The sequence below is a fragment of the Gadus morhua genome, chromosome 17 (genome assembly GCF_902167405.1).
Source record: "Gadus morhua chromosome 17, gadMor3.0, whole genome shotgun sequence".
Lineage (NCBI taxonomy): Eukaryota > Metazoa > Chordata > Actinopteri > Gadiformes > Gadidae > Gadus > Gadus morhua.
In genome coordinates, this window is record NC_044064.1 from 13,061,236 (window position 1) to 13,076,835 (window position 15,600).

General features: G+C 46.7%; 1 protein-coding gene across 1 annotated transcript; it reads left to right on the forward strand.

Annotated features, from left to right (window-relative positions):
- The first annotated feature begins 1,907 nt into the window (after positions 1–1,907).
- LOC115529229 (macrophage mannose receptor 1-like) lies at positions 1,908–5,250 on the forward strand. The gene is made up of 8 exons (XM_030337801.1): positions 1,908–1,939; positions 2,122–2,185; positions 2,484–2,519; positions 2,656–2,997; positions 3,286–3,603; positions 3,791–3,882; positions 3,987–4,121; positions 4,349–5,250. The coding sequence occupies exons 2-8, from the start codon at positions 2,149–2,151 to the stop codon at positions 4,358–4,360; spliced, it is 972 nt and encodes a 323-aa protein (XP_030193661.1). The 5' UTR covers positions 1,908–1,939; positions 2,122–2,148; the 3' UTR covers positions 4,361–5,250.
- The last annotated feature ends 10,350 nt before the right edge of the window (positions 5,251–15,600 follow it).

The window sequence follows — 15,600 nt, forward strand, 5'->3', positions numbered from 1 at the left end:
TCGCTCACTCACTTGATACAGACTCCTGTATAAATGCAATAAGGAGATTTATCTCCAGAAGAGGACAAGTGGAACATCTAAGATCGGATAATGGAACCAATCTGGTTGGAGCGGAGAGAGAGTTAAAGAAAGCTCTTTTAACACTGAATCAACACCAAGTCCAACATTCCCTGCTACAACATGGAGTGAGGTGGAGTTTCAACCCCCCTGCTGCCTCTCATCACGGTGGAGTGTGGGAGCGACTTATCAGAATGGACTCTTTCAAAAATCAGACCTCTATGCTCGACGTCGCTGGAAGCAGATCCAGTACATAGCAGAACTGTTTTGGAAGCGCTGGACGAAAGACTACCTGCCCTTACTGCAGGAGAGACAAAAGTGGTGTGCAGTAAGAAGGAACTTTCAAGTTGGAGATGTGGTGATGATAGTGGATTCAACAGCACCCCGCGGCTCTTGGTTGCTTGCCAGGATAAAGGAAACCATTGCTGACTCAAAGGGTCTCGTTCGCTCTGTCAAACTACAGACGAGGACAAGTGTTCTTGAGCGGCCTATAACCAAGATCTGCCTGCTGTTGGAGACAGAAGATTGAAATGAACTTGAAATAATCTATTATTTTTGATGTATTTCGGCACATATAGTAGCTCCTTCTTATTTAGATTGATATAATGGTAATTGTTACACACCTATACAATTAGGGGCCGGTGTGTGGGAGCCATATTCAGTTTAGTATTATTTGTGTGCAATGGTTGTTTTTGGTGCCAGGTGTGGCTGATTACACAGCAAAAAGTTTTTCTACAATGGCTTGGCCCACATCCTGCTCTTTGTTTGTTTTAAGTATTCTCAGTCAGTTTTCTTTGATTTTTGTACAAAATAAACCACAAGACCTTTTTTGCAAACCCAACAAACTTCTGGACATTATCGTTTTTGGACTCAAGCATTGTTAGAATCTAGTCTGCAGTCAGTCACCAGTGATGTTAATTGGAACCAGGAAAATCTGAGAAACGTCACTACACCTATCTACGAATTAATTGATTGAGGCACTACACTTTGGTCGGGGCTATAGCATTTAAGGCCTCTGTAATTGTTCAGATTTTTGTGGTCACTCCTTTCTCCCTCCTCTTCTGTACTGAATTTGATATAATAGATGCCATTGGTCAATCGAACTTGCCGGCACAATTAGTCAGAAAGATCCCAGTTCACTTTTAATTTACAAGGGAACAGGTTCAAAACAAAATGCCTGATCGCTAACCTCAGTGGCAGCCATCTTAATTGTTTATGAAAATGTGCAATATGAAGGGCTTCTCTGCGTTTATACTTCCATATGTCACAACATGAACATTTCGTTTGAATAACTTTTGAAAACAAAAATTTCCTCAGAATTTATGAAGAGAAAATTAGTTGTGGAACAAACAAAATTAGACTTCTAATATAGTAATTTATATCTTAGTGATGATGTGACCATACAAATTGCCCTGCGTCTAAACTTAGCTCCCCTGATAATGTACAGCATATTTTTAAAAATCTTAATCCAATGTGTTAGGAAGCCTAATAGTATTTAATTCTTATTGAAATCTTTCTAATCATCTTTGATTAGCCTCGCACACTTCTCTGCTCAAATGACATAATGTAATCTGTAACATTCAAATTCGTTCATCCACTGTCACATATTCATTTATTCGGAGCAAACAAATCAACACGACTATAACTCCCAGACAGTCACCACCAGAGACGTGTAAGAGGCCCTCGATCTGACAGAGGGCAAAGCCCATGCAAGGCAGGTAACCAAATATAGGCCTACACGTCGTCTTCTGAAGAGCAAAAGTGACACCTGTCGTCCAGTTTTGCATTTTTTTAATTATAGTCAAAGACACAACGCTGTATGTCTGTGACTATAAGTATGATGAGGCAGGGTGGATTCAGAAGAGGGGACATCTGCGAACAGGTAGGATGTTTATTTTTTTTATTAAATCTTATAAAACGTAACTTTTAAATTAAGCGTTCTTCTAACCACGTTTTCTTTTATGTTCTTTGCTTAATACCTCAAATATAGGTAGGCTATGTGATTCTCATTATCGTTGCTTGAAACGGATCAATTGTTGTTGTGATGTGTTTTTCCTTTTTAAGCTTCATTAATAGACCAACAGTCAGACCATGTTTCGGTTGCGAGTCTCCGCGGTCCGTCTCCTTGGTGAGCATTTCATCATAAAACAGCCATCCGACACACCATCCGATTATTACAGTAAAGGCCATTGTTTACTGTTGCGCAAAAGCATACATCTCAGAATATGTCAATTATTTTGCAATTTGATTTATAGCCTAGTATCCTACCCATTAGGCATGCGTAAAGGAATACGTTAGGAACTGTCATTGAATGTTCAGTACATGCAATGCAGTAAATGATATTAACATAGCCTATAGCAATTATCAAATGTTCTAAATTGCATTATTAAAAACCAATATTAATCATAAGCATGTTTTATTCAAAGGGATTGTCATGCTTTCATGTATGTCTACAGAATCAAGTAAGTGTGGCTACAAAGCCACCCACGCACACACTTGCCAGTATAATGTCAATCCCTTCATGTCATGATATTCAATTTGAATTGAAAAAAGAGCATCGATGAGCAACGACAAAGAGCAATGCGTCCGCTCCCCCAGCCTCCCCAGAGTACCACTACTACAACCAGACCCTGAGCTGGAGCGACGCGCGGAGCTTCTGTCGGGACAAGCACAGCGACTTGGCCACCGTGACCTCCATGGTGGAGGCCCAGCTCCTGGCTCAGACCGCCGCCGGCCGGGGCGACGCCTGGATCGGCCTCCGTAACGACGGACCCGCCAGGTGGCTGTGGTCGAACGGAAACGGAGCGCTGTCTAGTTCGTATTTGTTTCCAGGGGAGCCCAACTATTCGGAGTGCAGCACGGATTGCTGCGCAGAGGTGACTGCATCGGGCTGGAACAAACTCAAGTGTACCCGTGCACGTCGTCTTGTGTGCCGAGGCAGTGAGTCGAAACCATTCTTGTGTGATTTACGATTCACAAAGTTTCACTTGCAAATGCTAAACGGTAATTCAAATAAAACTTCTCAATAGAGATGAGTGCAAATGTCTTATGTAGCAAGTGCGCATGCACGCGTGGGATTTCCCTGACCGTCGGTCAGAAGCCTGGAACGGTCTAAAACGCAAACGGTCCCTTAAAGAGGCAGGCGCACTCAACCAGAAACAATAATCTGTAATTAGATTAGTAAAATTGTACCAATATTTTAACGGGGAATGACGTTTCTTTCTCCAGATACGTCGCCGTACTATTTCCTTCAGCCCCATACGTCGGGATGGAGAGATGCCCTGGATCATTGCAGAAGCCTTAATATGTACCTGCCCACTGTCTCAAGCCACCCGACAGTCATCGATTCGTCAGAGATAACCTCCTTCTGGGTCGGCCTCTTCCAGGACCGTTGGGCGTGGTCCGACGAGAGCCCCACCTCCCTCAGGTACTGGATGGTGGGCAGGCCCGCCAACCTCCAGGGCTGTGCCGTTGTCAGCGTCACGGACCAGGGCCGGTGGTACGAGGAGCAGTGCGAGGCCGAGATGCCTTTCGTCTGCCAGGGCGGTGAGTTCTGCTGGTCTCCACCACAAGGTGGCAAGACAGTCACCGTTCAGAAACAACTGTCTTTGACGTTTTGAAATGTGACGGCCGATCAACATCCCCACCTGGTGGCAAATAAGAAGACCCCTTTAAAAAGAGTGAGCTGTTGAATGTGGTGTAGATGTTGGTGAACAGAAGGTTCTCGTTGCAGGTCTGAAATCGCGGAGGGTGCTGATCAAGTTAAAGATGGAATCGGATGGTGACCTCGATCGCTCAGCCACCAGTGCTCAGCTCCTGCAGCAGGTGAGAGAGCCATACCTGACAACTTGTGTAGCCTACTCTCAAGTGATAACAGCACGACCGGGCAATACGAGAACCGTCGTTTGTGTTTGTGTCGGTGTGTTCAGCTCGAGGCGCAGTTGAGAAGTCAGGGGATATCAGATTTCAAACTCAGCTGGAAGAGCGACATCCGTCGTCAGGACGAGATGAACGAGAATCCTGCAGCTGAGAGCCACGGTCCAGGTTCTGAAGAACTGAAATTGGTTTGTTCTGATGATAGCCCAACTGAACTTATGTTCTGATGATTTCCGCAAATTATACCATATATTGCAATTATTGCAAATAAAAGCAGTAAAAATAAGACACTGTATATTATTGACGTAGATAAACACCCAAATACTTTCAGGCTTTTATACTTCATTGAATTGACGTTGTGATTAAGACCAAATATTTTCGCCTGAAGTAACTTTATCTTCTCTTTTCCTTTCAGGATGTTGACTGACTGAAGCAACAGACCATACGTACACACATTCGCGCACTTGCATACATAGCCGACCACATATAGATAAATACACATGCAAAATATTTGCCTGTGTATGGAGATGAGGAGCTTATTATTATTATGGACCTTATTATCAGAGTTACCGTTAGTTTTGTGCATTCCGCGTGAATTTATTAGTAACAACTTATTAAGTAATTGTATATCATGACACAATGTACAGTTTTTCTCTAGAGCACTGTTTTGAGGGGCTGCTGTAAAATGTCTGAGTAGTAAAGGGAAAGAGCAAGATTCGGAAAATTAACAACCCAAGAAAATGCCCCTCCCTCTCTGTTCCCTCCCTTTAATGTCTGGTGAGCCAAAGAAAAATGTCCACCTTGGTTTATTCCATTCTATTATATTCTATTCTATACTATTCTATTCCATTCTACCTATCTCTCGACCCTCGAGGAATGTTTCAGTCATGCAAATGACTGATATCAGCCAAAAAAGAATTGTCTCACATGGGCAGACATGCACAGATATCCAAATGATACCCAAATGATAGCTCTTAGATCTTACAGCACATTTAAACAATGTTAAAATAAATATAAATATAGGCTAATACAAATGTAAAAATAAGAAATAACAGGTATAGCGGGTTGAGAATCAGTGGGTAGAGTACTGTCGTATAAAGTAGCCTGCGGAGCCCTTTGAGACCGGAGCTGTGATTCAAGATATGCAAATCAAATGAACCTGACTTGGTGTTTGTTAGCAGGATAAGGAAGATGTTTCACAATGCACAAAGACACGAGTGCAGGCCCTGCGTGATAGACATGGTTCAGTGCTCGTCAAAGATCTAGGCCTGTTTGAAAATGTCCTGTCCGGCTCGGAAGGAGATGGGACCTATAACCTTCAACTAATAAAAGCTTTAGACATAAATCAAGTCTGCGTGGCTCCCATTTATTCTTATTTTACAAACGATGTATTCACGTGATTAAATGATAGTTGTAGCTAGGTAGGCGTGCTTCATAATCTTGTTAAATTATGTGTTCTCATAATGTTATCGCATTTGTTAAAATAATATACCCCTATATTATGTGGATTACAACCTATTTTTGTATCCAACTTTATTGCACACCAATGTGGTTCGTTGTTTTATTTAGTTTCTGCAGAAGTGAATTCTGTTAGACTGTGCACGTGCCATGGCTACTGAAGTATAGGCCTACCGGAGCTGTGAAGAAATTAATAAACAGCTAAAGGAAATAGATGTGAGGCGTGATTCTTTATCAACATGACAGACGAACATGAAAACGCTACACATCCTTTTGGAAATTAAAAGAAGACATCCTAGACATAGACGCAGAATTGGCTGCTGGGACCAAGCCCCCAGGAACAGTGCATACCTCCGCAATCCACCAGTGCTCAGGGGCCAACCCTTGTAGCTCAGCTGTTTAAGCGGGCTGCGGACGGGTCCCTCAATTCAAGGGGCCCAGAAGTAGACATCTCCGTTCACTCCAATAAAAGTGGGGAACAGGAATGTGTCTCCGCAAAAAATGACTGGATATCAATCAAAGGCTCATAATTATCTTTATGCCATGTACTAAAAAAAATTAAATTTTCTCTTTCCAAAATGCCACCTCAAACCACCATTCGGACTTGTGGCTGTGTCGGGGATTCATAAGATAAAGCTGCACCACATTGCCAAACTTGCCTCTCTTGAACTTCAGAAAGGAAGCACGAGAAAGAAGCTATGCAAAACGGTCCTCTTTCAGGGTTTTATTCCCACACAGATATTGATGTTTTTTACATTCACATTGCTTTGCATACACACATTGCCCTGCATTCACCCTGACTGCTTTTTATTGTATTTTGAATTTCACTCCTAATTCATGATAATCAGGCCTAATACAATATATTTATTTTCCATGATTCTCTTATTTTTGAAATACTGTAAATGGTCAGTCTGCATGTACCCTTGCTGCTTTTAATTGTATTTTGAATTTCACTCGTTCTGGTCTGATCATTTTCATGTATTAATTCCCACCTGCAAACTCCAGTCCATTCCATCCATCCACAAATAAACATTCCATCAGCAGGTTTATATTATGATGCCTAACCTTCTCATTTTAGGCAATTTATGACAATACTTTCTTAACAGTATAATTGTAACCATGATATAAATGGAGTCATTCAAGCAACAATATTCAAATACTTACATTGTTGGGTAAGACAGAATTTGGTTTTATTCTGAATCCAGTGAAACAGATTGGTGGTTTTAGCTGATATAAAAACTTTCAGGTGTTTATATATGTTTATGTTTAAGTATTTGGCAGACGCTTTATTCCAAAGCGACATCCATAAAAAATAAATATAAAACAATCACTGTTTCAAATTATAATATTTTAAGGAAAGAATGTTGTTGATACAATTTAATACAAAATATCAAAACAAAGTGTCAAGACAGAATAAACTGCTGCTGCAACCACAGTCAGAGATACAGTCTATGAGGTCCCTAAGATATATAGATATCTAATGTATTCATACAACGTTTATGTAGGATATATATGTAAATATAACCTAATCATATATTGTTTCTTAGACTTAAAAATAGCTGACCGTTTTTTTCGCTTCTCTCGGACGTCTGGTCGCTTTTAGCATATAAGAATATATTCTATTAAAAAATGAGAAAACGCATGAAAATCAGTGGTATTCAGTGAGGCATGATAAATTAAATGCGCTGACAGTTCATTGCTCCTGCCAAACGGATTACACTGAGTGCAGCGGATCACCATTCCAAGATGGTGGCCCTGCATCTCATCAGCGCCAGTAGGCAGTAGCGTTCGATGGGCCTTCTATGATATAGGATTTCTATGGTGTCAACTATTTCATCCTAGACAAACCAGAAAGGGGGCTACATTTTTTTTTTTTTACAATCTACCGTAGTAGACTCTAGCTCTATGGATTTCAATATGAATACCTAAAGTTACAGTGTTTCTATTATAAAAGTTCAGCCATAACTGTGACCATAAAATTGTACTTTTGTTAGCCTTAAGCCTAGCTCAGTCATTTAGCCATACCACATCCCCTCCTGCTGTGTAATGAGCTGCTGTTATTTTGGTGTGGACTAACCGTCCACACAACACTGAAGAATCTGAAAGGTATAGGATAATAAAGACAAAGGGTGTTGATTTGTTAAACATTTGAACGAAGGTTAACGGTTAAAAATTGACTAAGTTACGAAGTCAGAAGTAGTTGAAGTGTCAGAAAATGGGCGATCAGACTTCCATTGTAACCCCTAAAGTGGAATATTTTGAGGATTCAATATTTTACAAATCTGAAAAGAATTTCAATTTAAAATTGAAGAAAAAAAAAGTCCTCTCCTGGAACCGTCACCTTATCGTGGTGGAGAGGTTTGCGTGTCCCTGTGAACCTGAGGGCTGTGTTGTCTGGAGCCTTGTGCTCCTGGTAGGGTCTCTCATGGCAGAGTGGTCTCAGGTGAGGGGCCAGACTAAGAATGGTTCAAAAACTCCAATGAATAACGGAAAAAGAGGAGATGTGACCCGGCCCGGAGGAAGCCCGGGGCCCCCGTCTGGAGCCAGGCCCAGACGGAGGGCTCGATGGCGAGCGCCTGGTGGCCGGGTTTGCCACGGAGCCCGGTCGGGCATAGCCCGAACAAACTACGTGGCACCCCCCCTCTCTTCATCCCATGGGCCCACCACCTGTGGGAAGACCCGTTGGGGTCGGGTGCGCAGCCACATGGGTGGCAGCGAAGGTCAGGGGTCTCGACGGACCAGACCCGGGCGGCAGAAGCTGGCTCTGGGGACGTGGAACGTCACCTCGCTGTGGGGAAAGGAACCGGAGCTTGTGAGGGAGGCGGAGAGCTATCAGTTAAATCTGGTGGGGCTTACCTCCACGCACAGTCTCAGCTCTGGTACCGTACTCCTGGATAAGGGTTGGACTCTATTCTTCTCCGGAGTTGCCGAGGGCGTGAGGCGCCGGGCGGGTGTGGGGATACTCATAAATCCCCGGCTGAGCGCCGCGGTGTTGGAGTTTACCCCGGTAGACGAGAGGGTCGCCTCCCTGCGCCTAAAGGTTGTAGGGGGGAAAACTCTGACTGTTGTTTGTGTGTATGCACCAAACAGCAGTTCAGAGTACTCGGCCTTCTTGGAGACCCTGAATGGAGTCCTGTATGGGGCTCCAGTAGGGGACTCCGTTGTTCTGCTGGGAGACTTCAACGCCCACGTGGGCAACGATGGAGACACCTGGAGAGGCGTGGTGGGGAGGAACGGCCTCCCTGATCTAAATCCGAGCGGTCGTTTGTTATTGGACTTCTGTACTAGTCATGGATTATCCATAACGAACACCATGCTCGAACATAAGGGTGCTCATAAGTGTACCTGGTACCAGAGTACCCTAGGCCGAAGATCGATGATTGATTTCGTGATCGTGTCATCTGATCTGAGGCCGCATGTTTTGGACACTCGGGTTAAAGGGACTCTCACCTTTGTTGCATTTGAGAATTACAGCACATTCAAATCATCCCGCCTTCCTCCAATGCCCCACCCCCTAAGCGTTATTTTTTAGTACTGTAACGACCTCGCCGGTGACATAATGATGTCGAGTCATTAGTAGTTGAAGGTAGTTTTAATGAACCAAAACCAGGTCACTGAAACCCGTAACATTGTAACCAACGGCAGAAAACCGACACAAAACAAACCCCGGTTACCCCGGCAACCCCCAACACGGTCTCACTCGCGTGCAGGCCCCCACCCTCCTGTTCTTCCAAGGCCCTCCCCCAGCTGACCTAATGATTCGCCCCCACGCTGATTGACAAGAAGAACATTACAATACATGCACATAGAACTGGCATAGCGGACAACGAAATATAATGTAACACATAACACACAAACTATTTAACTGTCCCAGGGTCGCTACAGTACAAAAGTTCTAGACTCCCATGGGTTATGTTTAGACTCCCATGGGTTATGTTTAGACTCCCAGGGGTCATAATATCTACCAGGGGTCTAGTAAACAAGAAATTTAGCAGGTGGCTCACTGTAATTTTATGGGCTTCGTGTGATACCGTTTTGAGGCCCCATGTTGAAGGATAGTGGTCCCACTGACTATAAGAAAGGTTTATGAGCATTACAAACAGAGTAGCGGGACAACGTAGCGTCTGAGGCCGAAATGGGTCCCCTAATCGGACTGAATGGTGCGGTTGGGTGCCAACGGTCTGGAGGTCTTCCTGTAGCTCCAGAGTAGCGGGACAACGTCGCGTCTGAGTCCGAAATGGGTCCCGTAATCGGACTGAGTGGTGCGGTTGGGTGCCAACGGTCTGGAGGTCTTCCTGTAGCTCCAGAGTAGCGGGACAACGTCGCGTCTGAGTCCGAAATGGGTCCCGTAATCGGACTGAGTGGTGCGGTTGGGTGCCAACGGTCTGGGGGTCTTCCTGTAGCTCCAGAGTAGCGGGACAACGTCGCGTCTGAGTCCGAAATGGGTCCCGTAATCGGACTGAGTGGTGCGGTTGGGTGCCAACGGTCTGGAGGTCTTCACGGAGCTCCAGAGTAGCGGGACAACTTCGCGTCTGAGTCCGAAACGGGTCCCCTAATCGGACTGAGTGGTGCGGTTGGTTGCCAACGGTCTGGAGGTCCTGAGAATCATCCAGGGGAGCGGGACCACTTGGCTTCTGAGGCCGAATCGGGTCCCCTTGTCGGACTGAATGGTGCAGTTGGTGGCCAACAGTCTGGAGGTCTTCCTGAGGCTCCAGAGGAGGGTAACTCTGTGAGTCTGAGTCCGAGATGAGTCCCCTAATCGGACTGAATGGTGCAGTTTCAGTACGCCGTGGACCACTTTGGTCTGCCATCGTCAGTCGCTACGGTCGCTACTCGCTACTGTCTGCCGTGGAATCAAAACAAACCCTTTAGTTGAGGACGCGCCTGGATGACGCGGGCCCGAATGCGCCACAAGAAGCAGACGGAAAACCTTATATATCCATGCAGCAAACAGACAGGTCTGTCGGCCAATAAGGTAATTCGGTCCGAAGAATTTTATTGGTTGAAGTTTTCACTAAATATTATGAGAGTAAAATAATTGTTTGTTTTTACTCCTGGTGGGTCTGTCTTGCATATTAGAGTGTTATTACCTTATTAATACCAATTTAACCTTATCCAAAAAAAGTGTAAAAATGCAACAAAGGTGAGAGTCCCTTTAAGAAAGGGGGCGGAACTGTCAACCGACCACCATCTGGTTGTGAGTTGGACCTGGTAAGCCCAAACGAGTAGTGCGGGTGAATTGGGAACGTCTGGAGGAGGCCCCCGTCCTAGGTATCTTCAACTCACACCTCCGGCGGAGATTTTCTGGCATTCCTGTGGAGGTTGGGGGCATTGAGCCGGAGTGGGCGGTGTTCAAAGCCTCCATTGCTGAACCTGCGGTGGCTAGCTGTGGCCTCAGGGTCTTAGGCTCCTCAAGGGGCGGTAACCCTCGGACACCGTGGTGGACACCGGTGGTCAGGGAAGCCGTCCGATTGAAGAAGGAGGCCTTCCGGGATATGATATCCTGGAGGACTCCTGACTCGGTTGCAGGGTACCGACAGGCTCGAAGGGCTGCAGCTGCTGCCGTGTCGGAGGCTAAGCAGCGGGTGTGGAAGTTCGGAGAGGTCATGGAGAAGGACTTTCGGTCGGCACCACAGTGTTTCTGGAAGACTATCCTGCACCTCAGGAGGGGGAAACGGGGAACCATCCAAGCCGTGTACAGTAAGGATGGGACTCTGTTGACCTCAACTGAGGAGGTCGTCGGACGTTGGAAGGAACACTTTGAGGAACTCCTGAATCCGAATAACACGCCCTCTATGTTGGAGGCAGAGCTCGAGGTTGATGGTGTTTCGTCCTCAATTTCAATAAGAAATGCTAAAGGCTCTGGGTGTTGAGGGGCTGTCATGGTTGACACGCCTATTCAACATCGCGTGGGAGTCGGGTACAGTGCCAAAGGAGTGGCAAACCGGGGTGGTGGTTCCCCTTAGGGCCCGACCGATATTGATTTTTGAGTGCCGATGCCGATTATTTTCAGAGAAAAATTAAGATTACGATTTAATCGGCCGATAAAAAAAAAAAAAAAAGCATATAAAACGTAGTTTTTGATACCTTAAACACTTTTGACGAATATGTGAATTGAATGCAAAACCTTTGAGTGTTTTAGAATACATTTACAGTCAAAAATTAGTGTAATTTAAAATGTAAAATAAATAACTAACTCCCAATGTGCTGCGCTCGTGAGCAGTGACTAACACATCCATTGCTGAACCTGCGGTGGCTAGCTGTGGCCTCAGGGTCTTAGGCTCCTCAAGGGGCGGTAACCCTCGGACACCGTGGTGGACACCGGTGGTCAGGGAAGCCGTCCGATTGAAGAAGGAGGCCTTCCGGGATATGATATCCTGGAGGACTCCTGACTCGGTTGCAGGGTACCGACAGGCTCGAAGGGCTGCAGCTGCTGCCGTGTCGGAGGCTAAGCAGCGGGTGTGGAAGAAGTTGGGAGAAGTTCGGAGAGGTCATGGAGAAGGACTTTCGGTCGGCACCACAGTGTTTCTGGAAGACTATCCTGCACCTCAGGAGGGGGAAACGGGGAACCATCCAAGCCGTGTACAGTAAGGATGGGACTCTGTTGACCTCAACTGAGGAGGTCGTCGGACGTTGGAAGGAACACTTTGAGGAACTCCTGAATCCGAATAACACGCCCTCTATGTTGGAGGCAGAGCTCGAGGTTGATGGTGTTTCGTCCTCAATTTCAATAAGAAATGCTAAAGGCTCTGGGTGTTGAGGGGCTGTCATGGTTGACACGCCTATTCAACATCGCGTGGGAGTCGGGTACAGTGCCAAAGGAGTGGCAAACCGGGGTGGTGGTTCCCCTTAGGGCCCGACCGATATTGATTTTTGAGTGCCGATGCCGATTATTTTCAGAGAAAAATTAAGATTACGATTTAATCGGCCGATAAAAAAAAAAAAAAAAAGCATATAAAACGTAGTTTTTGATACCTTAAACACTTTTGACGAATATGTGAATTGAATGCAAAACCTTTGAGTGTTTTAGAATACATTTACAGTCAAAAATTAGTGTAATTTAAAATGTAAAATAAATAACTAACTCCCAATGTGCTGCGCTCGTGAGCAGTGACTAACACATGCATGCTGAGCAGTATGGTCTCACCGTTAGAGTCTACAGTATAACAAATTAACATGGCCTGGGACCTAAAGAAAAACAGGCACAACATGCTCAAACAACGCGTCTTGTGTACATTGGTGAGGTGACTCGCGCAGCTGCCTGAGCGAGCGTGCTTTCATGTTGTACGGTAAAATTCAATCTCCTCTTTTTTACTCCAGCTAAAGTTGTTAGTTAGCTAGGCGAGTAGGAGCGCAATAACATAAAAAAAAAAAAAAAAGGCTATAATCGGCCGATTAAATCGGCAGGCCGATGAATCGGTCGGGCCCTAGTTCCCCTATTCAAAAAGGGGGACCAGAGAGTGTGTGCCAATTACTGGGGTATCACACTTCTCAGCCTCCCTGGTAAAGTCTACTCCAAGGTGCTGGAAAGGAGGGTTCGGCCGATTGTCGAACCTCAGAACAGGAACAATGCGGTTTTCGCCCCGGACGTGGAACTACGGACCAGCTCTTCACTCTCCCAAGGATCCTGAAGGGGACCTGGGAGTGTGCCCATCCAGTCTACATGTGTTTTGTGGATCTGGAGAAGGCGTATGACCGGGTCCCCCGGGAGAAACTGTGGGAGGTGCTGCGGGAGTATGGGGTAAGGGGGTCTATCCTCAGGGCCATCCAATCTCTGTTCTCCCAAAGCGAGAGCTGTGTTTGCGTCCTCGGCAGCCAATCAGTTTCGTTCTCAGTGGGTGCTGGTCTCCCCCAGGGCTGCGCCTTGTCACCAATCCTGTTTGTGATATACATGGACAGGATATCGAGGCGTAGTCGTGGTGGGGAGGGGTTGCAGTTCGGTGGTCTGAGGATCTCGTCACTGCTTTTTGCAGATGATGTGGTCCTCATTGGATCATCGGCCTGTGACCTTCATCACTCACTGAATCGGCTGGCGGCCGAGTGTGAAGCGGCTGGGATGAGGATCAGCACCGCTAAATCTGAGGCCATGACTCTTAGCAGGAAACCGGTGGATTGCTTACTCCGGGTAGGAAATGAGTCCTTAGCCCAAGTGAAGGAGTTCAAGTACCTCGGGGTCTTGTTCGCGAGTGAGTGTACTATGGAGCGTGAGATTGGCCGGAGAATTGGAGCAGCGGGGGCGGTATTGCATTCGCTTTACCGCACCATTGTAACGAAAAGAGAGCTGAGCCGCAAGGCAAAGCTCTCGATCTACCGGTCGATCTTCGTTCCTATCCTCACCTATGGTCATGAGGGTTGGGTGATGACCGAAAGGACGAGATTGCGGGTGCAAGCAGCCGAGATGAGTTTTCTCAGAAGGGTGGCTGGCGTCTCCCTTAGGGATAGGGTGAGAAGCTCAGCCATCCGTGAGGAACTCGGATTAGAGCCGCTGCTCCTTTACTTAGAAAGGAGTCAGCTGAGGTGGTTCGGGCATCTGGTAAGGATGCCCACTGGGCGCCTTCCTTGGGAGTTGTTTCAGGCACGTCCAGTGGGGAGGAGACCTCGGGGAAGACCCAGGACTAAGTGGAGAGATTATATCTCAACACTGGCCTGGGAACGCCTCGGGATCCCCCCGTCAGAGCTGGTCAATGTGGCCCGGGAAAGGGAAGTCTGGGGCCCCCTGCTTGAGCTGCTCCCCCCGCGACCCGACCCCGGATAAGCGGACGAAGATGAGATGAGAGATGAGATGAAAAAAAAAGTCTTGAATAAGAAAGAAAGAAAGAATACAATTTAAGAAGTACTAGATGAGTGCTGCATGAAGCACTCACCAAATTAACTTGAATTAATTCAAATGAATAAATAAAACAAACGGTTTTTAACACGTCTACCCATGCAAGAATGTCTTGATCAGTGGGTGACTGAAAAACCGGTTACCTTCACTGCCTGCGGGGCTAGCCCAAACGGCTGCCGCAAGGGCTTATGGTGCTAGCCATTTGTATGGTACGCCGATACGTCCGACCTGCTCTAGCGAGAAGGTGACGTAATTTGTCTGGGAAAGCTGGGAGATTCACACCTTACAACTACGACGTACAGGCTTACCAAACAAATGGATAGCGCAATTAGATAGTGGAGAAAGCCAAGTGTATCTCCAGTAAGAACTGTAGGAAACCAAGCTCACTGCCCAACTCACAAGAGATGGGTCAACGTGGTTGTTGTCACACCACGGAGAGAAAGCGCTCCAATTCACCGCGCAGGTGAATTGGAGCGCCATTCTCTTCCGTCCTCTTCCGAGGACGGAAGAGAATGGCGCTTAGGCACTCTGGATAGTGTTGATAACCACTGCTGGCAGAGTCTGCCCTGCAGGATCAACCAATCCGAAGCCAACACCAACACATAGGGCGGGTGATGCACTGTTAGGTGCGCCCTGAAGTTCTGGGCGCCCACGATATGCAGCAGATATGACAACCTGTCTGTTCTGATCAGAACATAGCGGCACCAGGTGCGGAAAAGGAAAATAACCCATTTTTCAACCATGGCGAGCCCTAGCACATTTATTTGTGCAGTGGGGAGCGTCAGCCACTCGCTTCCGACCACGTGGGGAGGTACGTCCCACCCCAATGCGTCGACGAGTTGTCCGTAAAGACCACAACGTAAGTCGTCACTCGAAGAGAGTCCCCTTGAGAAGTGCAAGGGGGCTTCCCCAATATTCCTGGTCTGGCGACGCGGAGCCACCGCTGTGGTCTACACCACAAGGGGCAGACGCAGGGGGAGCACAGGGTTGACAGCTGCCATCAGCCCCAACAGGTGCATGATAGACAGTGCGGTCACGCTCCTGTGAAAGCGGGAGAGGCTAGAGCCTCGCTGTCATCGTGGCCGAGTAGGGACACTCCCATCGACTAGCCGACGGCTGGGGAGCGGTGAGCTCTTCCCAGTTGATGGCTGAACCCAAGGAAGAGCGATGGTTTATCACCGTCATGTTGTCACTTCTCGCAGCTTCCTCTGAGTGGCTAAGGACAAGCAGGTCGTCGAGATACAAAATAATATTTGTATCCCTTGACGCCTGAGCAGCACCAGCACAACCTCCACACACTATGAGGAGGTGCGCGGGGCCAGAGAGTGTCAGACATACTCCGCACTAATGATGGCGACACAGGGAAACCTCCTGTGAGCCTT

What these genes read in the sequence shown, in the direction of transcription:
- LOC115529229 (XM_030337801.1), top strand. Translation starts at nt 2,149, where the DNA reads ATGTTTCGGTTGCGAGTCTCCGCGGTCCGTCTCCTTG. An exon ending in ATGTATGTCTACAGAATCAA is followed by an intron (nt 2,520 to 2,655) that starts GTAAGTGTGGCT and finishes CCGCTCCCCCAG; the next exon opens with CCTCCCCAGAGTACCACTAC. An exon ending in GTGCTCAGCTCCTGCAGCAG is followed by an intron (nt 3,883 to 3,986) that starts GTGAGAGAGCCA and finishes CGGTGTGTTCAG; the next exon opens with CTCGAGGCGCAGTTGAGAAG.